We start from the raw sequence: 25978 nt of genomic DNA, 5'->3' as shown, positions 1-25978 counted from the left end.
TGACCAATCAAATTTCATCTTTTTAACCATGGTTGGGGGGAACAATGTAAACAATGCATTCCTGTATTGTTCTCCTATAGTAGAGTACGGACCCCCAGCCAACCTGCAGCTGAGAGACCAGACTTTTTCATACCTTTCTATACATGTTTTAAGGTGAGAGTACGTACCCCAGCCAACGTGCGGCTGAGAGACAAATTTTTTTATACTTTTTTTACACATGTTTTTATGTTGAGAGTACAGACCCCAGCCAACCTTGGCTGAGAGACCAGATTTTTTTATACCATTTTACGCATGTTTTTATGTTGAGAGTACGGACCTCCAGCCAACCTGCGGCTGAGAGACCAGATTTTTATATACCTTTTAAAACATGTAGTACGGACCCCCAGCCAACCTGCGGCTAAGAGACCAGATTTTTTTAAACCTTTTTATACATGTAGTACAGACCCCCAGCCAAACTGCGGCTGAAAGACCAGATTTTTTTTATACCTTTTTAGCTCGACTTTTTTTTTTTTGAAAAAAAAAGTAGAGGTATTGTTATAGTCAGGTCGGCGTTGCCGAGACTCTCCGTTGCCGTTGCCATTGCCGTTGCCGTCCGAAAACTTGTACCTGGATCATAACTTTTTTATTTCTTGGTGTATTGTCTTCATACTTGGCCACAACAACCCTTGGGACAAGACCTTTCAGTAGACCACACTAACCTTGACCTTCATCCATAAATGACCTTGACCTTCAAGGTTAAAAGTCCAATTTTTGCTTGTTCATGCTGTTATTGGCTGTTACTTTGTTATTTTTGAATGGATTGTCTTCAAACTTGAACATAATAATCTTCAAGGATATCCCTTAAAAATAACCAGTCAGACCTTGACATTCACTCATCAATGACCTTGACTTTGAAGGTCAAATTATTGAAATTTTCATTTTTTTGGCTATTATTGGCTGTAACTTTGTTATTTTTGAATGGATTGTCTTCAAACTTGAACATAATAATCTTCAAAGATAACTGTTAAAAATATACCGAAAGACCTTGACCTTCACTCATTAATGACATTGCCTTTGAAGGTCAAATTATTGAAATTTTCATTGTTTTGGCAGTAACTGACTGTAACTTAGCTATTTTTGAAGGGATAAACTTCAAATAATAACAGAACATTCTTAAGGACCAGACCTTGTTGTTTATCAAACCCAAATTTGCTTGGGCTCTTTAATGACCTTGACCTTGAAGGTTATATTACTGAATTTTCTCAGATTGTGCATTTATTGGTGTGTGTGTATGTATAGTATATGTATTATATATATATATATATATAAATGTGTGTGTGTATATATATACATATATGCAGGTATATATATATATAAATATATATATATATATATGCATGTATATATATATATATACATATATACATATATATATATATACATCAAATATATATATATATATATCAAATATATATACATATATATACATGTATATAATTGCGTCATGTTTTTCTATTTTTAGAAATTGCGTCATTTTTTCTATTTTTAGAAATTGCGTCATTGTTGCTATTTTTAGAATTTGCGTCATTTTTTTCTATTTTTAGAAATTGCGTCATTGTTGCTATTTTTAGAAATTGCGTCATTTTTTTCTATTTTTAGAAATTGCGTCATTTTTTTTCTATTTTTAGAAATTGCGTCATTTTTTCTATTTTTAGAAATTGCGTCGTTTTTGTATTTTTAGAAATTGCGTCATTTTTTTTCTATTTTTAGAAATTGCGTCATGTTTTTCTATTTTAAGAAATTGCGTCATTTTTTTCTATTTTTAGAAATTGCGTCATTTTTTCTATTTTTAGAAATTGCGTCATTTTTTCTATTTTTAGAAATTGCGTCATTGTTGCTATTTTTAGAAATTGCGTCATTGTTGCTATTTTTAGAAATTGCGTACTGTTGCTATTTTTAGAAATATGCTTAATGTTTCTATTCATATATATACAAAATATATAAACAAAACTAATGTGACAAGACAGACCAACTAAATTTATAAAAAGGAAACATCAATATATGTTCAAACCTTTCTATGTTTGCGTTTAGAAAAAGTAAAAAGTCGAGCGTTGCCCCCGCCCGGCGGTGGCTCTTGTTATACATGTTTTTATGTTGAGAGTACGGACCCCCAGCCAATGTGCGGCTGAGAGACCAGATTTTTTTATACCTTTTTACACATGTTTTTATGTTGAGAGTACGGACCCCCTGCCAACCTGCTGCTGAGAGACCAGATATTTTTATACCTTTTTACACACATTTTTACGTTGAGAGAACGGACCTCCAACCAACCTGCGGCTGAGAGCCCAGATTTTTTTATACATGTAGTACGGGCCCCCAGCCAACCTGCGGCTGAGAGACCAAATTTTTTTATACCTTTTTATACATGATTTTACGTAGAGAGTACGGACCCCCAGCCAACGTGCGGCTGAGAGACCAGATTTTTTTTTTCCTTTTTAAACATGTAGTACGGACCCACAGCCAACCTGCGGCTAAGAGACCAGATTTTTTTATACCTTCTTATACATGTAGTACGGACCCCCAGCCAAACTGCGGCTGAAAGACCAGATTTTTTTATACCTTTTTAGCTCGACTATACGAAGTATATGGAGAGCTGTCCTACGCGCCCCGGCGTCGGCGTCCGCGTCCAGATTTCAGATTAAAGATTTGGTGCAGTAAAATATTTTTCACTATTACTTTGTCATTTCTTAAGGTATCAACTTCAAACTTCAAATATATGTTCCTTATCATCAACCACATCTTATGTGACAAGGTTCATAACTCTAGCATCAATATTTTCAGATTTATCTCCCCTTGAACTTAGAATTTTCCTTAAAAAATACTATTTTTTACTGTTACTTCTTTATTTCTTAAGGGATCAACCCCATACTTCAAATATATGTACCTTATCACCATCCCCATCTTATGTGACAAGGTTCATAACTCTAGCACAAATATTTTCAGATTAATCTCCCCTTGAACTTAGAATTTTCCTCAAAAAATACTATTTTTTACTGTTACTTCTTTATTTCTTAAGGGATCAACCTCATACTTCCAATATAAATTATGTACCTTATCATCATCCCCATCTTATGTGACAAGGTTCATAACTCTAGCACCAATATTTTCAGATTTATCTCCCCTTGAACTTAGAATTTTCCTTAAAAAATATTATTTTTTACTGTTACTTATTTATTTCTAAAGGGATCAACTTCAAACTTCAAATATATGTAACTTATCATCATCCACATCTTATGTGACAAGGTTCATAACTCTAGCACTAATATTGCAAGAATTATCTCCCCAAAAACTTAGATTTTTTTTACTAGAAAAATGTTATTTTTTACTACAACTTTTTTAGTTTTAAAGGTATCTACCTCAAACTTCAAATACTTATTCCTTATCATCAATTACATTTTATGTGACAATGTTTGTAACTCTTGAAGCAATATTTACAGATTTATCTTTCTTTGAACTTAGGATTTTCTTTAAGAAATATTACAACTTCTTTACTTTTTAAGGTATCTACTTCAAACTTCAAATATATATTTCTTATCATTACACACATGTTGTTAGACAAGGTTCATAACTCTAGCATGACTATTTCTAGAATTATTCCCCTTGATCTTGGAATTTGTGATAACAAATGATATTTTTTTACTATAACTTAATACATAATTATACATAATTGGTTTTTCTTTCATAGTTTTGTCCTCCTTACTGCGTCCAGTATTTTATTAGTCGAGCTTGGCTGTCTCCTGTGACAGCTCTTGTTATACATGTTTTTATGTTGAGAGTAAGGACCCACAGCCAAACTGCGGCTGAAAGACCAGATTTTTTTTATACCTTTTTATACATGTTTTTATGTTGAGAGTATGGACCCCAAGCCAACTTGCGGCTGAGAGACCAGCTTTTTTTGTTATACCTTTTAATACCTAATGTATTAATAATCAGAATGCGCAGGGAGTGTTTGTCAAATAACAAAAAAATAAACAAAAAACGCCGAAGTAAGTTATCTCGCGCGAAGTCAACAACACGATTTTAGCAAGTCATGTGGGCGCAGGGTAATAAAACGGATAGGTGTCTTAATTATCAGGAGCAATTATGTATACAAATCATCAAAATAAAAATAAACAGGCATATAACAAAGGCATAGGATAGGCTAATAAAAAAATAAAATGACACAATAAAGTTGTAAAATATCAACACACCCGCACGCCATTTCATCTTCTTCCATCTTCGCCATTTCTTCCATCTTCGCCATGCGACTCTCCCTTCTAAACAGGCTCTTCTTCTTTTTCTTCTTCTTTCAGTACTGTACATACCTGAAAAATCACAATAAAGTTGTAAAATATTAACACACCTGCAAAATCAACAGAGAACGCCATTTGCCCTCTTCTCCGTGCGACGTTCCCTCCTAAACTGGTCTTTTCTGTGCTCAAATGATCACGTGACCTGTAATGTGTGAAGCGGGAAAATTGTCCGGCTTTTTTCGCCGAACCTCGGTCAACTCTGACCTTTTCATTATAGAAAACAACAATACATTTATCTAAGTGTTCTTTTGTTAAAATAAATATGTTGGGGTCGCAACTTTTCGGCCCTTTCCGTCAGTCTTCGGACACAATAGTACGGATACGGTGTTTTGGTCTAACCTACGCTAAGAAACTAAACATGTAAACGAATAGTAATTTAATGTTGTAGACAAGTTTATTTCCAATATATAAAGTAAAAGTCCACCTAAAAGATACTAAAGCAACAATACATTATTATATATTTATTATTATAGTTGTAAAAACAGAATATACAAAGTGGCAACCCGTTGACATTGAGTCGGATTTGTTTATTATTGTACATCAGTGGGCATATTTAAATTAAAAATGGTTGTCAAACATATTTTCAAACATAATTGTATCGAAACAGACTCTATTTTCCTTTGGATGTCAAATATATACATCGTTTAACATTATCATAATTTACACTCTCTGTAGAATTACTTTCAGGTAATAGATAAAAGCTTAGTGAAATTTTTATTGCTATCCACTAATCTGATAATTTGAACAGGACAGAGCAGGGTCAAAAATAGATCTAAGCACGCGAAACGCGTTCTTATCTCGGTTACAAATTTAAGTGACATGTTTAAAATATGATAAATAAACAAAAAAAACGCACAAATTTCGTCCATTCACTTGATTGGAACCAACATTAAAATTACGAAAAAAGTAATTTGTGTAATTTTTCAACTTTGATTTTCATAAGAAGTAACTTCCACATCGGTTAGTCTGTTATTAACTCATTCTTAAGACTATAATGAGGTGTGCATACAAATGTTTATTTACATTTCCACTGTCGATTGCAGTGCCACATTTATCATTAATCTGTTGTATCATTTGTAGATCAATCATGAATGTTCAGTTTTTATATATAAAACTTTATAATACTGCACGTTTGTAACGTCATTTTTCATTGGATAATCGTGACGTTTATAAAGTTTTAATACACTTGTTACTATATATAGTAACAAAATTGCCTATGATTTCAACTGATTATGAGTGTCACGTGACCTATTATGAGTTTGCGGCCCGGGGCCGAGAACAAGTTATCAGCCCGCAGAACATGTGCACATGCACAAACTGAAACAATGACGTCATATTTTACATCATCAAACAGTTAACTGTAAAAGTGAAAGTAGGTTGTCAGCACGAATCGCCTTTTTTTTACAAACATCATGAAATCCCAGAATTATGCGTTTTAGCTGATATTTTGATCGATATTTACGTTCATCATTCATTTGATGACGTCATGAAAAAAAATCAGACCACATAGGCACCGATTTCGCTGACATTGGTTAGTACAAAATTGTGGCTCAAAAATTAGAACATAAAAAAGTCGCTTCTTAGGGAAACATGTAAGAGGTCGACCTATGTAACAGTAAAACTACTATTTATTTTTTGTCAAGTTATGCTACAGTATTGTTAACCTTTTAAACACACTTATTGAAGTTGTTGTTCAAACTGGACCATCAACAGCTTGTCTTAGAGTTAAATTTCCAGCCAAGGCGTGAGTGTCGAACTTAGGAACCAAATTTAAAAGGAAGTTCGTTATTTCGACACATGTCGAATTTAGAACTAACTTAAATCAAACTAACCAAATATGGCATTCCATGTACGTATATTGTATTTGGCTGTGGACGAATATAAGTATTAATTAGAGTATATAAATGTTACTCCGTTAACGATGTTTGTTATTGAGGAAATTTGAGGTATTAGATGCCGCTTATAAATTTTCATGTAGAAAAATACATTTCATTAGTAACATGTAATGGTAATGTTTCGTGATGTTGTTTATTCTGAAAAACAGGTATACAATGTATTTGGTTTAAATGAACTTCAGCAATAGGTATATTAGTGTTTTACAGTTTAAATTACATATTTATGCCTAATTGTGTACACATGTCAAGTGAAGCTAATGAAAAGAAATATTGCAGATGTTCGCCATCCAAGTTGATCAACACTGTTTCTATGGTTCAAAGTGGTGTAATATCAAAGAAGATAAAAACAGCAATGATATTTGGCATCCTGACTGTTAAGCTTTAGAAGCTTAGTGGAAATGCACCAACTAGTTTGAATCTAACCAGTGCGTGCTGACTGTAACAGTACATGTTTCCCGCTTATCTGTTATAAAGTAAAGATTACAAGTCTTAGATCATTATGTATGGAAGAAAAACACTTTTAGGAGACTATTTACCTAGAAAAGAAACATTTGCCGGTATTGGTTATTTTAAAACCGGTAGGCTACACGCTACACCGGCTCCCTTAGTAAAGTGACAAGACTTGTTTGGCTTTGGGCCATTAGAGATATAATCAATGGTGAGTATGGACTCTACCGATTATGTATTCAGAGAAGACCTATGATTTAAACTAAGATCTAATCTAAAAAAACAGGAAATGTTTCCGCTATACAGCCTGTCCGTGGTACATAAATGTGCACTGCTGACGCAATGTAATTGGAAATCCCCGCTTCAAAGATTAATAATTAACCTTTTTCTCTATAATCAAATTATGTGTGTAAGACATACAAAAAATGTATCTACACAAGTCATGCACATTTTTACTTATTCAAGAGATGAACTGATCGTGTTTTTAAAATAATATTCTTTCATAATCATGTTTGGCTCGTAAAGTGTTATAATAGTGTTTGAATTCATTTTATTTGTATATTATTTGAAATTTTAATGTATTTCTTAAACCTTAATTAGGGTGTCGTAAACCCCAGAAAAAAGGAGCCAATATACGGGCATGCTCTGGAGTGCGGGTAACTAAACCTGCACGCCAGTGCATGTTTACGATTTAACTCTGCCAGAAAGGTCCCCAAACTATAATACACTTATAAATTGGTGTTCCTCAGTATGATAATATAACACAGTGACATTTAAAACTGAGATTGTTCTCCATATTCAAGAAGTATGTTTTGTTAATCTTCACGAGTATCTCTTTTATATGTTTGTTGTTGAACCTGGAACTAAGGTCTTTTTAATTAAGTCCCAGGCTAAACGTAGAATATTCTACCAATGAAATTTGTATTACTTCAAATACCAAATAAACACGTTTCTTTGATGTCAAAGTAAGACATATGTGACTAGGGTTTGCCAGTAAAACATTAACAGTAAAATTCAGTCGTAAAATTACCGAGAACAGCAAACGGCCATATTTTATTCACGGCTTCTACAACTAATACTCCACCGCTGCTGCGATGGACCCACCGCTTCTGCGAAAGCTATGACCATGGTTAAAATCCTTATCTTGAGTATATATCAAAGTGAGAATACTTTTATTTTTAGAATAGATAATTTGTAGTGCTAAAGGCCAGCAGTTCTAACAGTTTCAAAACAAGCATATAGTGGTCAAAGGTTAGCAATTGGTAAATATTGTCTGGCCCGTATTTCTGTCATGCATCAAGGGATTTTGAAATAACTTGAAATATTTTCATTGATGAGTCCTTGCTATTCTAGTTATTGATATAATCAATGCTTTACATTGACAATAAAAAATAGTTCATACTAATGTAAAACCCATTGAACTTTTTTTTCAGTGCTATGCTCAAGTAGATACTAAAATTAGAAATTTATGCTCTATCACTCTAAGATTTGGGCCAGTATAAATTAAATGAGCCATCTGTCCTCATACGTTAAACTAAACAAGTCTTCTTACCACTGGCAGCCATATTTTCTTTACATTACTCTGTGTTTCAAAGGACCAGTTTATGTACAGTATATCGCCATTGTTCCAGATGACCTTTGCACCATTCAGAAAATTCAAGTGGTCTGACAGACCAGTTGCTTGCAAAATTAGGCGGTCCTTGCCGAAATCAGGTGGTCTCGGACCAACTGACCACCGCTAATGTAGAGGCCTGTCCTAAACCACTTGAATGATTTTGACCAAACGTCACAGGAGTGATAGTTAGATGGTTCACTACAAAAGTTATATAAATGGTTCCAGTCTGCTGCATAAGTAGGTAACAAGAACAAACATGCTTATAGCTTCCAACACAATAAAACTAAAATAAATTTGTATAAACTAAAAAAGATTGCATTTGTAAAAATGCTGATGATATGTACAACTAGACTTGGTATACCTGTTTAGTTTGGATAAAACTGCACCAGTTGTTTTTGAGGAGTAGTCTGGACAAGTTTTGTGACGGACAGACGTTGGAGAAGTGATCCCTGTATGTCGCCACTACACTGTAGAGGTGACACAAAAAGCTGCCTTGTATGTCCTTTGACAACAAAAAGATAACAGACAGTAAGTAATCCGATGGTTTACCTTGGGCACATTGTGCTCTGGTGTACTAAAGGAATTAACTCTAAGAAAAGCTTCTCTCTTTCAGACTTGAATGAAGCTTACTGAACTTCAAACTTTTATTAAATATAGTCAATATATCTAATGTAAAACAAGTACAATCCTAGAGAATTAAGCAAAATTGTCACAACACAGAGAATACAAAAACAAAATTATTGAAATTATAAATAAACAAGAAGTCAGGTATTATTGTAAATTATCATAAATATATGCACATCTTAAATGCAAAAGCAATACCCGTACATATATGAAATTAGTGAACCAATCCATTACATTTTTCTGATAGCAGGCAAATTTTTTTTTCAAAACCTAAAACGCCAAGAACTTTTTTTGGACATCAGTATATATATATATATATATCTGTTAAATGAAACCTTGACATAATAAACGAAAGTGCAAATTCTCAAAGTTGTGATCTTAAAAATAAATATTTGTAGGAAAATGTGTGGCAAGTTTTGGTGAAAAATTTAAAGACCACCAACATCGAAAAAAAGTATATTAAAATAAAAACATACAATTTTCTTATACTGTGAATTTTTACTTTATGTTTCTTGACATCTTGTATATTTGTATTTTAAATCAATTTTTTGTTTCAAAATATATAACAAGAAACATTTTCTTTCTTATATTTCTGTAAACTGATAGTGAACAATGTTCCAGCAAAATGTGGGTAATGGACTTGTGTTAACTGATTTTAGAATTTCTATAAATAATTTAAAGGATTACAGCATCAGCTAACTCAAGTGCCAACTTCAGTTATTCTACAAAAATAATATAGGCAATAGTAACTGTAAAACAGCTGGGCATTCAGTATCTATATTAAACATATCAATATCCTCTTGTTAAAACTTTTCTCGTATTAACTTAATATATATCACTACCTAATCTCACAACCATTATCTCTTATAAATAATTCTCAAAACACAACCCTAATCACAACAACATCTGCCAGTATATAAAAATTATTCAATTCATTTTACCCCCATTTTTTTAGTAGCACAACATTTCTAACAATTTAATAAATATTTGTTTTAAAAATAAGAAAAAGCCCATCTCATTTACATAATAAACTCTCCATACATCTGCACAACTAAAATAAATAGTTAAAAAATTTAATACCCATGTGATAAAATATATTAATATAAAATAAGTTCTTTTCATTTTAACTTATAAATACATGTAATTAGTTTTCTGCTAAATTTGTTTCAGTAAATGCAGGTTACATGTTACATTATCAGCAGAGAGTTTAAAAATAGGGGGCTTTATTTATAGGTAAAACCAATCATTATTTCACTATTATGGTAATGAAAATTAATAGATGATTTAAAAATCTATGTGTAGGTAATGAACATTTCTGAAATGAAAATATAAGCACTTTAACATACACAAATAAACATAAAAATAAAAAACAATAAATACATAAAAATCTAAACACAAATACCCACAGCCTAGACTTCTGTCAGTAACAAATTTTCCAAAAAGGTTCACCTATTCATTCAGTTATAGATGGAAAAAAAATGCTATAAAAATGTAAACAGAGTTATATATGTATATATAACTTGACAGTCAAGAGTCATGACCTTTTGTTATTGTGAAAAATGTAGTTAATGTAGCACGTAATTGGATGAAGTTGAAAAATATTCAATTTATCAATAAAAGTTAATCAAGTATAAACAAATGCAAGACATTGACCTTGAACCAGTGACCCTTAACTCCACCCTAACTTGAAGGACTATCCAAGGTATGTTCCTTACAAATATGAAAGATGTTGGTAAAAAAGCTGCATAATAAAAGTGTAAAAATGTAACTCAATTCAAAGAAAGAAGACCACCCAATTATCTTCCTACCAAATATGAAAGACAGCAGTCAATAAATAAAGACTGTATAAGCAGAAGTAGAAAAACCTATTTTTAGCATAGGTGACCTTAACCCAATGACACTTAACTCCTTCCAAAGATAGAAGACCTCTCAAATTATGTTCCTACCAAAATGTTTGATTTATAATAGACATCTGTCAATAAATAAAGGCTGTACCTGCAAGTATAAAAATTTATTGTATGGAAAAATGACAGACAGACATGTCCTGCAATGGAATAAGGGACCATACCTTTTGTTATTAATGAATCTTTCATTCTGTTTACAATCCTACTGGGTAGTGTGGACAGACAAAGGTATGGACAGACGGTTCAATTACTATATGGCGGGGGGCACAAAAACCAACAGAAAATATAGAGTTTGTGTTTGATTCTACAGTTAATAATAAATTTGAAAAAACTACAACTTTTCACCTAAACTGTTCAAACAAAATTGCACCAACCATTAAATGACACATTTTTGTACCAAATTGCAAAAATTCTCCAACAAATAAACTTGCGCTAAATATTCATAATTGACATATTTTGTCAGCGAGATCCTAGAGTTACGAACAGTATATGCAATCTGTAAGCAATCACAGCACATCTCTTTAACAAGAGCTAAAATCCCAGAGTTTGACAGTTTTGTCATATGAACCAGAAACTATGATGAAATCATTGAACTGTAGACAGGTAACGCCATCTGTGTGATTCCTCAATGTAACCAGACGTTTACCAGTCTCTAGATTCCAAACCTGTATCAATATATAATATATTTATTTTTAATACAAATAAAAAATGTGTTCATACCACATAGATGCCAACACCATTAATGTCCCCACAGTTACATGTTAAATCAATTTTGTTTTGATTTTCATTCGTATTCAGACCATTTAAACAAAATGACAAAGTTGTCTTTTCAAAACATCCTAATCATAACCTATTATCATAAATTTTATCAATTCTGATTGATTTAATACCAGTAAAAATGAGATAAAATAGAGTTTTTAAGGCTATCAAATGTAGCTTATGTTGTGTTTTTTAAATAGCAGTGAAACTCTTAAGACTTTGGTTAGACACTGTCAGTGCAATGCTTTGCTAATTAGAGAATAACACACATGTTTACTTATTTTTTAGGAATAAAGTCTATACATGAAACAAGTATATTATCATGTGAATAAAAGTGCTTGTTGTACTTTTTGTAAATGCTTTTAATTTCCATGTTACTTCCTATGGCAAATTCCAAAGGTGGTTTTGCGAACAAAAATATACTTTTGTGGTAAATCCTTCGGAAGTCATACTGCAGAAACCAATAATTTTACAAAAAAAAATGCTTTAAAGGGGCCTTATCTCTTTCAAAAAAGAAGTTGATTGGAGCAAAACTCAACATTAATCTGTATTTTGATGTAACATACATGCCAAAATATAAACACAATCATTGTAACCCTTCAAAAGCTATCCTGTGGAAACAAATAATTTTCAAAGAAAATTGGCTTAATCAGGACATAAATTTATCAATAATGAGTTAATTGCTGTGAAAATTGAACTTTACCAGTGTTTTGGTATCAAATAAATACTTATATAACAAGTAACAAGAGGGCCATGATGGCCCTGAGGTCGCTCACCTGTATATAGGTATATAGCCCCCCCCCCACACCCATAAGAAGATGTTTCATGCGTTTCATGCTAAACATCTAAGCTCTAGCTCATTGGGCTTTTTAAAAGAAGATTTTTTAAAGTTTTTACTATACACATATAGTATAAAACAATGACACCCCTGGGGTGGGGCCAGTTTTGACCCCAGGACTTTTATTTGAACAAACTTTGTTGACACTTACTAGAAGATGTGTCATGCTTAATATCTAAACTCTAGCTATTTGGGTTTATTCAAAGAAGATTTTAAGTTTTTGCTATACACATATAAGGAAAATCAATGACCCCCGGAGCGGGGCCAATTTTGACCCCAGGGCTTTTATTTGAACAAACTTTGTAGACACTCACTAGAAGATGTGTCATGCTTAATATCTAAACTCTAGCTATTTGGGTTTTTTCAAAGAAGATTTTTTAAGTTTCTGCTATATACATATAAGGAAAATCAATGACCCCCTGGGGCGGGGCCAATTTTGACCCCAGGGCTTTTATTTGAACAAACTTGGTAGACACCTATTAGAACATGTTTGATGCTAAATATCTTAGCTTTAGCTCTTTGAGTTCTTTAAAAGAAGATTTTTTAAGTTTTTACTATGTGCATATAGGGAAAATCAATGACCCCCTGGGGCGGGGCCAATTTTGACCCCAAGGCTTTTATTTGAACAAACTTGGTAGACACCCATAAGAAGATGTTTCATGCTAATTATCTAAGCTCTAGCTCATTGGGCTTTTTAAAAGAAGATTTTTTTTAAGTTTTTACTATTCACATATAGTTAAAAACAATGACACCCCTGGGGCAGGGCCAGTTTTGACCCCAGGGCTTTTATTTGAACAAACTTTGTAGACACTTACTAGAAGATGTTTCATGCTTAATATCTAAACTCTAGCTATTTGGGTTATTTCAAAAAAGATTTTTAAGTTTTTGCTATACAAATATAAGGAAAATCAAGACCCCCGGGGCGGGGCCAATTTTGACCCCAGGGCTTTTATTTGAACAAACTTTGTAGACACTCACTAGAAGATGTTTCATGCTTAATATCTTAACTCTAGCTATTTGGGTTTTTTCAAAGAAGATTTTTTAAGTTTTTGCTATACACATATAAGGAAAATCAATGACCCCCGGGGCGGGGCCAATTTTGACCCCAGGGCTTTTATTTGAACAAACTTGGTAGACACCTATTAGAACATGTTTGATGCTAAATATCTTAGCTCTAGCTCTTTGAGTTCTTTAAAAGAAGATTTTTTAAGTTTTTACTATATGCATAAAGGGAAAATCAATGACCCCCTGGGGCGGGGCCAATTTTGACCCCAGGGCTTTTATTTGAACAAACTTGGTAGACAATCATTAGAACATGTTTCATACTAAATATCTTAGCTGTAGCTGTTTGGGTTTTTTAAAAGAAGATTTTTTAAGTTTTTGCTATACACATATAAGGAAAATCAATGACCCCCGGGGCGGGGCCAATTTTGACCCCAGGGCTTTTATTTGAACAAACTTGGTAGACACCTATTAGAACATGTTTGATGCTAAATATCTTAGCTCTAGCTCTTTGAGTTCTTTAAAAGAAGATTTTTTAAGTTTTTACTATATGCATAAAGGGAAAATCAATGACCCCCTGGGGCGGGGCCAATTTTGACCCCAGGGCTTTTATTTGAACAAACTTGGTAGACACTCATTAGAACATGTTTCATGCTAAATATCTTAGCTGTAGCTGTTTGGGTTTTTTAAAAGAAGATTTTTTAAGTTTTTACTATATGCATATAGGGAAAATCAATGACCCCCTGGGGCGGGGCCAATTTTGACCCCAGGGCTTTTATTTGAACAAACTTGGTAGACACTCACTAGAAGATGTTTCATGCCAAATATCTAAGCTCTAGCTTTTAGGGTTTTTTAAAAGAAGATATTTAAAGTTTTTTCTTTCGGTTGCCATGGCAACCAGAGTTCTGCATGGAATTAAATTCTTTGAACAATTTTTAAAGGTGACCACCAAAGGAACATTCCTGTGAAGTTTGGATGAAATTGGCCTAGTGGTTTATGAGGAGATGTCATTTAAAGTAAAAGTTTACGGACGACGGACGACGGACAGACGACGGACGACGGACGGACGCCGGACGAAAAGCGATCACAAAAGCTCACCCTGTCACTTTGTGACAGGTGAGCTAAAAACACAATCATTGAAATCTTTCAAAAGTTATCCTGCGGAAACCAATTGTATACAAGAAAGATGAACAGATGAACAACCCCATACCATAATACCTCCCAAAGTTTAGGGCATATAAAAACTATATGCCTCCCTTTGAACATCATCTTAGAATACTATAGACTCAGTTTTTGTACCACAAGTATTCAGAAAAGTATTTGTACCACAAGTATTCAGAGAGGTTACACCTTTTTTTCTCTGCAGGTAATGGTTTCCATATATTTACTTTGGTTAAGCTACACTTCATAATTATACAATAAAATCAATATGCCATTGATAACATAAAGGCTTAAAATATCAAATCATGCCATTCTAGATCTCATGCATTGGATACAATATCTTTCATCAATGGCTTACATTTATTATAATCTAACATGAACAAACCTTTATGGTTTTATCATCAGCAGCACTAACAAGGCGCCAGCTGTCAGCCTGCAAGCACCTTACAACACCAGTATGTCCTTCAGCAGCCTTCCAGTCTATAGTGTTGATACATTCTCCAGAATGTATATCCCAGAACTTAAGGTTACAATCAAGTGAACCACTGATGATCCTTGTGGCATCAAATTGAAGACATGTGACGGCATCTTGATGACCACTTAATGTCATTATACAAGCACCATGGTAATTCCACACCTGTAATACAAGTTTCAATAGCACTCTATTATACTTAATGCTTATAAAATTACACAGCAAAACACTTAAAAGAATTATCACAAAAGTGAATAAAACAGTAAACATATATCGATTTTGGCCACTGACATACAACTTTGAACCAGAAGACAAATTTCAAATGAATAAGAATGACATGGTTCCTGAGCATTGCTCTTATCCTCATTGTGGTATGCTATAGAGTTTCAAGTTGATACCTCCAGTCATGAAAATAAATTCAACAAGCTAATTTGTAAAACTGATATCCCATGCCAAATGAAAACAAATCCCTTGATTAAAGCTTATTAGAATGATGTACCTCAGAGCATTATTAAGCGAGGAAACCTACAACAACAGCACCACAAAGACGGGACATTATATGCCTTAATGCAAATTTGCTTAAGTAATCTTTAAATATAAGAAGAGACCCCTTCATCACACTTGTCCAGAACATGTTTTATATGAATTATTATTATGATACGGTGTCAACAAGGGTGGGGACATTTATAACAATAAGTGTATGATAATTTCAAGAAACTACATGACATAGTTAGAAGTCTTGAATATTGACCAAAGACTTTTATGTTCACAATGGGCTGAATGTCATTCAATATCCTTCTGTTGTTTTGAACATTTACTTTAATAATGAATTTTATGTGAAAATCTGTTTATATCCATGTCAAGAGCCCTTGATACTGACCTCATATTCTGACATTGAAGACAGGTATGCAGTTTCAAGTAAATACCTTCAGTAGTTTTGAAGATTGACTTTTGTAAGTTAACAAACAGCGATAATTCTGTCAAAATCCATGTTTGAGTTATAAGCCTTGGATAGTAACCCCAAATTATGATCATGAAGGCATGTATTAAGTTCAAGTGAAAACCTTCAGTTATTTTGAGAACTGATGTTGCACCCAAAACTTTAGCCATGAATATTCTACATCCATGAATGGCCATAATTAAGTCAAACTCATGCAAGAGTTATGGGCAACAGATAGTGTCCTCAAATTAGTAAGTAAATATCTTCAGTGACTGATCAGATAATATGTTGTACAAAAAGTTGCATGTAAAACTTTAACCAAAGTGTTATGCTAATGCAGACACCAGCACACAGATGAGTAGGGTATATTTAAATGCAATGAAGGGGTTATAAAAGCAACAGTGCACTCTTGTGTCCCTTCATATTTCAAGTTAATATCTGATAAGGACAAAAGATATTTAAGAACAAAAGGGCTTAATGGTCACAAAATATGCTGTCACAAATGCTCTGTCTCTTAGTATTTACATTAAAATCCACTGACTCATGATGACTACATGATCAATACTAACATTATCAATTTATTATCTGACCTTTGACCTCTGCATGTGACCTTGGCTAACGACCTGGATTTTGCACCATTTGTGCCAAGTAGAAGTTTAACTATAGACAAGTGTTTTTCTAAGACATTAAAGTGTGATCTTGATCAATTACATATAAAACTGGCTTGTGTGCACCACTACGTCTCATGATGGTGTATATTTGTGTCACGGAATACTCAGATCCCTCAGTGCATGCATAAGATACAGTCAGGACAAAATATTCATATATAAGCTTCTGTGCTGAATGAGACCTTGCATATATTGACCTGGGTTATGTTTACAATACTCTGTTGAGTCTCTCAGTTTTGATATAGTTTCTCAAATCAAGACGTCCAAATTTTCCTTACACACATTTTCACTTTTTTATCTGTGACCAGTAAGGCTCACACTCAAAAATCACTCATGTAAGATTCTCTATATACTCTTACTTTAACCTTTAGATTAGAATGCTACAACTTCGCCAGGACTTAAAGACTTACCTTGATAGTTTTATCACAGGATCCTGACACAACCTTTGTATCATTAAAATGAACACATAATACAGCTGCCTGGTGACCCCTACAAAACAAAACAACAGGGATATAACAGTCCTTAATTGCTAACTTTACGATATGGTTTATATGAATAAGAGTTCATGATAGGCCATTCCGGCTGAGTTTCATCAGAAAATCATCATTTAATGGAGATGTTGTTTCTATATTTAGCTTGCAAACAGCCATTTTGTGCTATAATGATTTAAGCATTTTTTGTAACCTTGACCCAAGGCGGTCCACAGCAACATCAACCTAGTTTTCCAAATAAAGTTGCTATATACCAAGTTTGATTCCAATAACTCATTTCAAACTCTAGTTATCATCTGGAAACCATGAAAGGGACTGACCGACCAACAAGCATACTCCTATATACCTGTTTGTCACACAATGCCTATTATCATTGTTAAAAGTGGAGCTCACTGTATTATAACTATACGTAGATCATAGTACAATGTATATTTAACACACTAAATTTTAATGAAACCAAAATGCTGGTCATTAAATTCAAGTTGTAAAGTCAATCAATTTAAAGCATATGTGAAGGCACATTTCTCATGGCATAGCTCAAAAACTGACCTTAGAGTCATTTTACATCTACCCGTAGGAAGGTCCCAAATCTTTAATGTTTTGTCATATGAACCACTTATAACTTTCATATCATCAACCTGAAAAAGAAATAGACCATCTTATTGTATTGTGAACACAGAACTGTAAAGTTTTCTTACTAGTGTTCTTTTGTCCAATTATGAATCAAATCCATCAGTAATTAACTAAGTTATGAAAATTAAAGCAAGTTGCAATAATTTGACCTGAATGGTTAGTAATTTAAAGGTATTTAAATAATTCAACATGTTGGTTTTGTGTACTTTTATCCAAGTATCAATCAAACCTGTACAGAAATAACAAAATTTGACTTTAGAGGTCAAGGTCAAATAAAGGACATTTTCATATCAGAATAATTCAACATGTTGGTTCTGTCATAAGTGTTCATTTGTTCAAGTATAAATCAAATCTGTAAAAAAATAACAAAGTCATTACAATTTAAGCAAATTTCAATAGTTTTATTGTGACGATCAATATCATATCAGAATAATTCAACATGTGGGTTTTGTCCTGTGTGTTTTTTGTATGAATCAAATCTGTAAATAAATTACAAAGTTATGACAATTTAAGCAAATTTTAATAATCTGACATTCACTGTCAATTATCCAACATACAGGCTTGGTCTGGTGTACTTAAAGATCTTGTCTCAAGGGTTGCTGTGGCCTTGTATGAAGACAATACACCGAGAAATAAAAAAAGTTGTAATCAATGTTAAGGTCTGTGGACAGCAACGTGCCAGGGAACAGGGATCGCAATGCCAACATGACTATGACAATAACTTTTTTTCCTTCAAAAAAAAAATGTTGAGCTAAAAACAATAGGGACAGAACACCTGGGACAAAGTGATTCCTATATATCCCCCACACAAACTATGTGTAGTGGGGATATAATTGAAATATTGTCACTACATTAGCAGGAAATATTACTAATAATCTCCAAAATTTAAAACAGATTACCTGTAAGCACCTTACAGTGTCCGAATGTCCAGTCATGGTGACTTTACAAGCAATGCTTGACCAACTCTCTTGTGTTGACAGATCCCATACCTTTAAAACATATAAAATATATTATAGTTATTTTTAGCATTTAGCTCAATAAATTTTTGTCATAAATTTACTTTAAAATTATCAATAAATGTTAATTATTAGATTTGCAAGTTTCTAGATTGATCTACTATCAGAATTACTTCCAACAGTAAAGAGTAACACCGACCTGCCTGTATAATATGTTAACTATATATTTAAGTCATAATTCAAACATTTAACAGTGCTCCCATTTAAAGCTGCACACCACCATATTGGAGAATAAAGTTCAGTCTAAATTGCATGCTTTTGTTATTCCTTGCGTAGAACTTTATGTTTTTGAACCATGGCCAGTATAACATAAACTGATATTGATATGGCAATTAAGCATTAATGTTTGACCTGACTGGTCATTAAATGGTAAGCTTTATTTAACCCAGTAACAAGACTTATTACCAGTTTTCTTGCATAAAATTTAATGTGTATAAATTTGATCAAATACTGAGACTACTCCAAGTATGAATCTAATCTGTAAGTATATAACAAACAATATGACATATAAAGGTTATTCAAAAGTCAAGGCCATATCTAAATTATTCATCATGTAGGTTTTGTCATGCCAAAGTTTGCCTTCAATCCAATAATAAATTATAAAGTTCTGATTATTTAAGCAAAAATTAATAACTTGACATTGACCGTCAAAGTCATTTAAAGATCAAGTTCTCATCATGTCAGTTTTGGCAAAAGTATTCATTTGTCCAATAATGAATAAAATTTGTAACAAAATGACAATTCACTAATTTGACCTTAAATGTCATGGTCAAATAAAGGTCAAGGTCAAGTTCATTTAAAAGTTATGGCCAATTTCCCCAAAATTTAATAAGTTGACAATGAAGCTCAAACTTTAGTTGTTCAAGATGTTATTTTGTCATATATGAATTGAATACATCCATAATAACAAATCTATGACTATTTAAGAAAAAATGAATAAATTAACTACAAATTTGTCTGACCTACTATTGTCAGAAGGGTTGTTATGTGCACATATAAATAAAAAACGTCCATTATTTAAAAAGTTATAGCCACTTTAAAGAGTTAATTTTGAAGGTTCAGGTCATATAATCAGTTAAGATCAAATTCTTTATGATAAGTACTAGTAGACATAATGACAATCCTTCCTGTCAAGTTTGAATAAAATTTGTTGAGCTAAAACTTACCTTTATCATACAATCTGTTGAGCCGCTGACCAGCCTGTTGCCTTCAAGGTGTAAACATCTCACTGTTCCTGAATGACCAACAAGAGTCTGAACTGACCACTGGGCATTTGTACGAATATTCCATACCTTGAAAAATAACTTCTTTATTTTTACAAACATATTTATAGCTTTGTCTTGAAAACCATTTACATGTTATTAAAACATTTTTTTGGGGTTTAAGTCACCAAGACGATATAATTTCCAACTTGACTGAAAAGCATAAACAAAGGAGCCCCCACGAATGATTTCATACATGAGCAGGCACATGGGAAGAACAAATGACCTTTCACATTTGGATATATTTATATAACTGATTAAATCCCCTTTTCCCTCCTACTGTGAAACTTCTTGAACATGAATTTACATGGATTTCTTTAATTCTGTAATAAAGTAAATCTGACCAATGTGGTTATTGTTTGTGAAAATGAAACAATGTTAAAATATCCAGAAACACATACTTTACACAGGGAAAGTGTAATTGGTCTAGTCTAAGCACTTAATATTGAAACAATGCTGAATCTATAAAGATGGTGGTAATTAATTAAATAATGATTACATGTAATTTAAAATGATTTCAATTACTGATATCCTGTCGATTACTTGACAAAATGTATTTGATTACCATCACTTACGATTACTGATTACAATTACACAATCCCTGCTTTTCAGAAGTTCAGAAAGATTTTTAACAGACATGAAATCATTCAGATGGATGAACAAAGGAATATAACAAGGGCATTACTATAACTTCTCATACTGGTGATTGCCAAGGAATTAAACATTTTTTAAATAATCACCAGTTTAAAAGTGATATAGCAGACAAAAAAAGCATGTTTCTTTACATTTAACTGTTAAGAATGACCATGACCTTGAGGGTTGTGAGCTGGTTCATCACATCATGTCATGGTGGTGATAATTTGTGTCAGGTCAGTAAAAAAAATAGTTTAGAAGTTTTAGATGTGGACACAAAATGTGGAATTTTTATATTTGGCCTAAAAATGCTCCTGACCTTAGTAGTAGGGACTTGGTTGTTGTGATCAATTAAAATGTTATGGATGGACAGACAGACAGAGGCAAATCCTTTAATCCCCCACTGCTAAGCTTCAAGGGATTATTCAAATTCAATACCAAATTTATGGGTCTTGGATAATAACTTACAATTATTAAATGTTTTATATTAGCATGATAAGACATTAGATTACCTTGATAGTTTTATCTGATGAGCCACTGACTATCCTAGTATCATCGAACTGTACACATGAGATACCCTGTGAATGACCTTCAAATGTTCGAACTGTACACCTACCCTTTAACCAGTTGTTACGTAGTCTGAATCGCTCTGCAAAAACTTTCTTCCACTATAAACAACACATTCATTAAAACTATTATAAGAATATGTACGAGACAACAGTATACATGTAGTGCATAACAAAGTTCAGTTTAAAGATAGACACAGGCAAAATTTTCATTTCTTTGTTTTGAATTTTTCATTCATTAATCTGTAAATGTCCTCAAAATGAATACACTAGGCAGTCACAGGAACAAAACTTTTTTCCTTAAAAAGAATAAAATGGTGGTTTCCTAACTTGACCCATGCGGGTAAGGTTAGAGTGTTAAGATTTCACAATAGTTGTCAAAGTGAACTCTTGAAACGTTAAAGAACATGACAAGTGAATGACTCAGACTTGTTTCAATCAATTATATACTTATTGTAACTTTCAGGGTTTGTTCAAGTCACATGACTAGTTTTAAAACTACTCAGTGATTCTGTTGGCGTCTAAATTTCGTTCAACACATATAGATATATTTATGCTTCAAACCCAAAATATATAGAATTTATACAGAAGTTCATGCTTGGACTTTTACAAATGTCATTTTAGCGTGATTTGAGTACATCAGATAATTTTGATATTTTTGTCATAAATTTGCCTGAGTATCCCTTTAATAATATATAGTCTGGGTAAACTGTGAGGTGTGCAGGTAGGTCAGAAACATGTAAACTGACTTGTGACTCAGACAAGATATTATCACATTCAGCAATCAAATCAAAAGCTGATTATACTAAAATTCATAGATGTAAGTAGAAAATATGCTTGGTACAAAATCTGGACATTTCATCATGGTGACCTTCATATTTTTATCTGACCTTTAATCTTGACATGGGCAGCAAGGACTTCAATTTTCTACAGCTTCACAGTTGTTTATATCTATGCAAAGTTATATAAAAAGTTCCTTATTGCTTGCAGAAGTTTTGCTTCAAACTAGCATTATTCCCTTGACCATGACCTTTGACCAAGTGACGTAGTTCATGCATGCAACACAATCTCTCATTGAATTAAATTCCTCCATACAAGAAGAAGATATGCTTTGGACAAGTGCTTAATGCATAACAAATATCAAATTCTAATTTAAAATGTCAGATTAAGCTAGTTATGTCACGTATGTAAACTTATGTTCATGTAATGGAATAATAAAATACCTGTATACTTCCATGTGACATATGACTTATCACTTGCTTATGTTCAGCAGCTTTGCAAAGCCGCCATTTTGGTTGACAACAGAAACGTCTCCATAGTGATGGTTCATCAGACAACTGGTACCAGACTTTACACACCTGAGCAGCATGACATAAACTTACTGAAATAATTAACAAAATAAACACTTGTTATTGTTATCGGTTATTTAAAAGACACAAAATATTTGTTAAAACATTGTTTTATTGTAATAGATCGCAAGGAAAAATACATTGAAGTACACAAAACAGAACAAAACTTCTTTTTAATGTAAGGCCTCCATGATAAATTGCACCTATGAAAAATGAAAGGGGTTTGCTTGATTTAAGACAGCAAAATCATTTGATTACAGATTACGCTAATTTGAGTTACTGGAATTAAGACTGCATGACAATTACATTCTTGAACAGAAAGAATAATTTGTTTGTTGCAAAAGATAATGCAATTGAAAGCAATTACATTTTAGTTTTCGGCGATTTTCTTTTTTAAGACACCTTTTATTAAATAGGATTTGAGAGGCTATCTAATTTCAATTGTATACAAATCATAAGTCATTCTTGACTTTTTAAAATAAATGTCATTATTATCTTTAACTTCACTTTTTTACAATCGCCATGAATTAAACATTTATATCAACTAATAAAAGTATGGATTCAAGTACAATTTTTTTATTTACCCTCTCCCCAGTCTTTATTAACTAAGTCAATTAAGAACATCCATTCCATAAATCATCAGTAAAGTGGAATCCTCGCTAATCCAGGACTTTTTTTTCCAGTGTCGACCATGACTGGTTAAGTGAGTTTTTACTGCATTAACATTTTCAGTTTTGAAGATAAAGAATGAATGAGTACCTGGATCCATGTAGGAAAGTATACGAGTGGCCTGATTTGTTGGCAACCATGTGATTAGATCTTGACAATTAGGTGGACAACCATGATGTAAATTCGCCTCCATCTTCACTGATAATAAATGCAACTGAGGAAGCTCACAACCAATCTATAAAATAATTTTTGCACAAATTTAGCATTAATTGTATGAGGACAAAGTGAAATTGCAGGTTTTTAGATCAGAGGGTTGACAATAATTTTGAAATTACTTGTCTGGTTATCTTATAGTATGATGAACTATGTTATGATACAAACAAAATTATCTGGAATTCAACTGAACAAATTTAAAGATCACAGTATAGGCGGTGCAATATACACCTGAATGCAAAATTTGTTAAAATAAATAAAAAATAATCTTTAAAATGGAAAAAGAATCCATTCATTACACTTGTCCAGAACATGTTTTATATGTTGCCACAATATGTCTAATGTAGATATTTAGATATGCTTAAAGTAGAAATAATTTGTATATATAAAGCTTTAAACAACAACAAATGATAACAAGAGCAGTCCAAGGACAGCAACACTCAACAATTTGAAAAGTTGTCACAAGGGTGTTTCATTGAGTATATAATAATACTTACCTATAAGAATACATAAAATTGTCCCGAAAAGGTACAAAGGCTTGTTATTAAGATGTTTTATCAAGTAAATCACCGCTTGATTATAACGAATGCATAAAATTGTCACAAAAAAAGCATAAACCCCTCAGTAGTTATAGAGATACCAGCTTAAACACAAAAACTTAACCAAAAATGTCTAAGTCGAAAAAGGGGCATAAATATAAAACAAGAGGGCCATGATGGCCCTGAAGTCGCTCACCTGTATATAGGCCCCTGAAGTGGGGCCAGTTTAAACCCCAGGGCTTTTATTTGAACAAACTTGGTAGACACCCATTAGAAGATGTTTCATGCTAAACATCTAAGGTCTAGCTGGTCAAGTTATTTCTTTACACATTTAGTTAAAAACAGTGACACACCTGGGGCGGGGCCAATTTTGACCCCAGGGCTTTTATTTGAACAAACTTGATAGACACTCATTAGAAGATGTTTCATGCTAAATATCTTAGCTCTAGCTCTTTGGGTTCTTTAAAAGAAGATTTTTTAAGTTTTTACTATATGCATATAGGGAAAATCTATGACCCCCTGGGACGGGGCCAATTTTGACCCCAGGGCTTTTATTTGAACAAACTTGGTAGACATTCACTAGAAGATGTTTCATGCCAAATATCTTAGCTCTAGCTCTTACGGTTCTTTAAAAGAAGATTTTTTAAGTTTTTACTATATGCATATAGGGAAAATCAATGACCCCCTGGGGTGGGGCCAATTTTGACCCCAGGGCTTTTATTTGAACAAACTTGGTAGACACTCACTAGAAGATATTTCATGCCAAATATCTTAGCTCTAGCTCTTTGGGTTCTTTAAAAGAAGATTTTTTAAGTTTTTACTATATGCATATAGGGAAAATCAATGACCCCCTGGGGCGGGGCCAATTTTGACCCCAGGGTTTTTATTTGAACAAACTTGGTAGACATTCACTAGAAGATGTTTCATGCCAAATATCTAAGCTCTAGCTTTTACAGTTCTTTAAAAGAAGATTTTTTAAGTTTTTACTATATGCATATAGGGAAAATCAATGACCCCCCGGACCGGGGCCAATTTTGACCCCAGGGCTTTTATTTGAACAAACTTGGTAGACACTCACTAGAAGATGTTTCATGCCAAATATCTTAGCTCTAGCTCTTTGGGTTCTTTAAAAGAAGATTTTTTAAGTTTTTACTATATGCATATAGGGAAAATCAATGACCCCCTGGGGCGGGGCCAATTTTGACCCTAGGGCTTTTATTTGAACAAACTTGGTAGACAGTCATTAGAAGATGTTTCATGCCAAATATCTAAGCTCTAGCTCTTACGGTTCTTTAAAAGAAGATATTTAAAGATTTTTCTTTCGGTTGCCATGGCAACCAGAGTTCTGTATGAAATGGAATTCTTTGAACAATCTTGATAGAGCTTCATACAAAGAGTATTCCTGCCAAGTTTCATTAACATTGGCCTTGCGGTATCATAGAAGATGTCCTTAGAATATTTAAAATGTGGACGGACGACGGACGCCATTTGGTTGGCCATCCTAAAAGCTCACCTGCACTTTGTGCAAGGTGAGCTAATAATTATGATTTAAGTAGTACTTATCAAATACTTACTAATAGTTCTTTTAGGACCAGATTCTTCTGCTCATCATTAAAATCAGAAAACCATTGAACCATTGTCTGAAAATTATACACATTTTAAACAAGTAAATTTTCATATTCATACCCTATCCTTTTTCTATCTTACTTGTAAATCTCAATTATATACAAAGGTTGTCTCAAAAGTTTGCATAAAAGTTCCATCAAGAAAAATATAGCACATGTTTTATCATTTTTGAGAAAACATCAATTTTGTATTAAATTTTTACTATCGAAATATTTTACACCTCAAAAGTGGAAAGAAGATTTACAGGTGATTTGTGAGCAGAGAGACAAACACTAAGTCATAGAAGCATTTTCAGTTAAAGATTTACTAGAATGGGACTGATGGG

General features: G+C 32.9%; 1 protein-coding gene across 1 annotated transcript; it reads right to left on the bottom strand.

Annotated features, from left to right (window-relative positions):
* Positions 1-8862: 8862 nt before the first annotated feature.
* Positions 8863-25743, bottom strand: LOC132745242 (F-box/WD repeat-containing protein 7-like). The gene is made up of 10 exons (XM_060734099.1): positions 25602-25743; positions 23366-23510; positions 22481-22638; positions 21204-21359; positions 19963-20088; positions 18680-18769; positions 17697-17785; positions 17067-17145; positions 14962-15213; positions 8863-11481 (listed from the first exon to the last, which is right to left on the bottom strand). The coding sequence occupies exons 1-10, from the start codon at positions 25662-25664 to the stop codon at positions 11338-11340; spliced, it is 1302 nt and encodes a 433-aa protein (XP_060590082.1). The 5' UTR covers positions 25665-25743; the 3' UTR covers positions 8863-11337.
* Between the last annotated feature and the right edge of the window lie 235 nt (positions 25744-25978).

Source organism: Ruditapes philippinarum, unplaced genomic scaffold (assembly GCF_026571515.1).
Source record: "Ruditapes philippinarum isolate M1 unplaced genomic scaffold, ASM2657151v2 ctg8_1_1_1_1, whole genome shotgun sequence".
NCBI lineage: Eukaryota > Metazoa > Mollusca > Bivalvia > Venerida > Veneridae > Ruditapes > Ruditapes philippinarum.
Note: the sequence above shows the minus strand (reverse complement) of the source record. Positions and strands in the feature narration are given on the sequence as shown.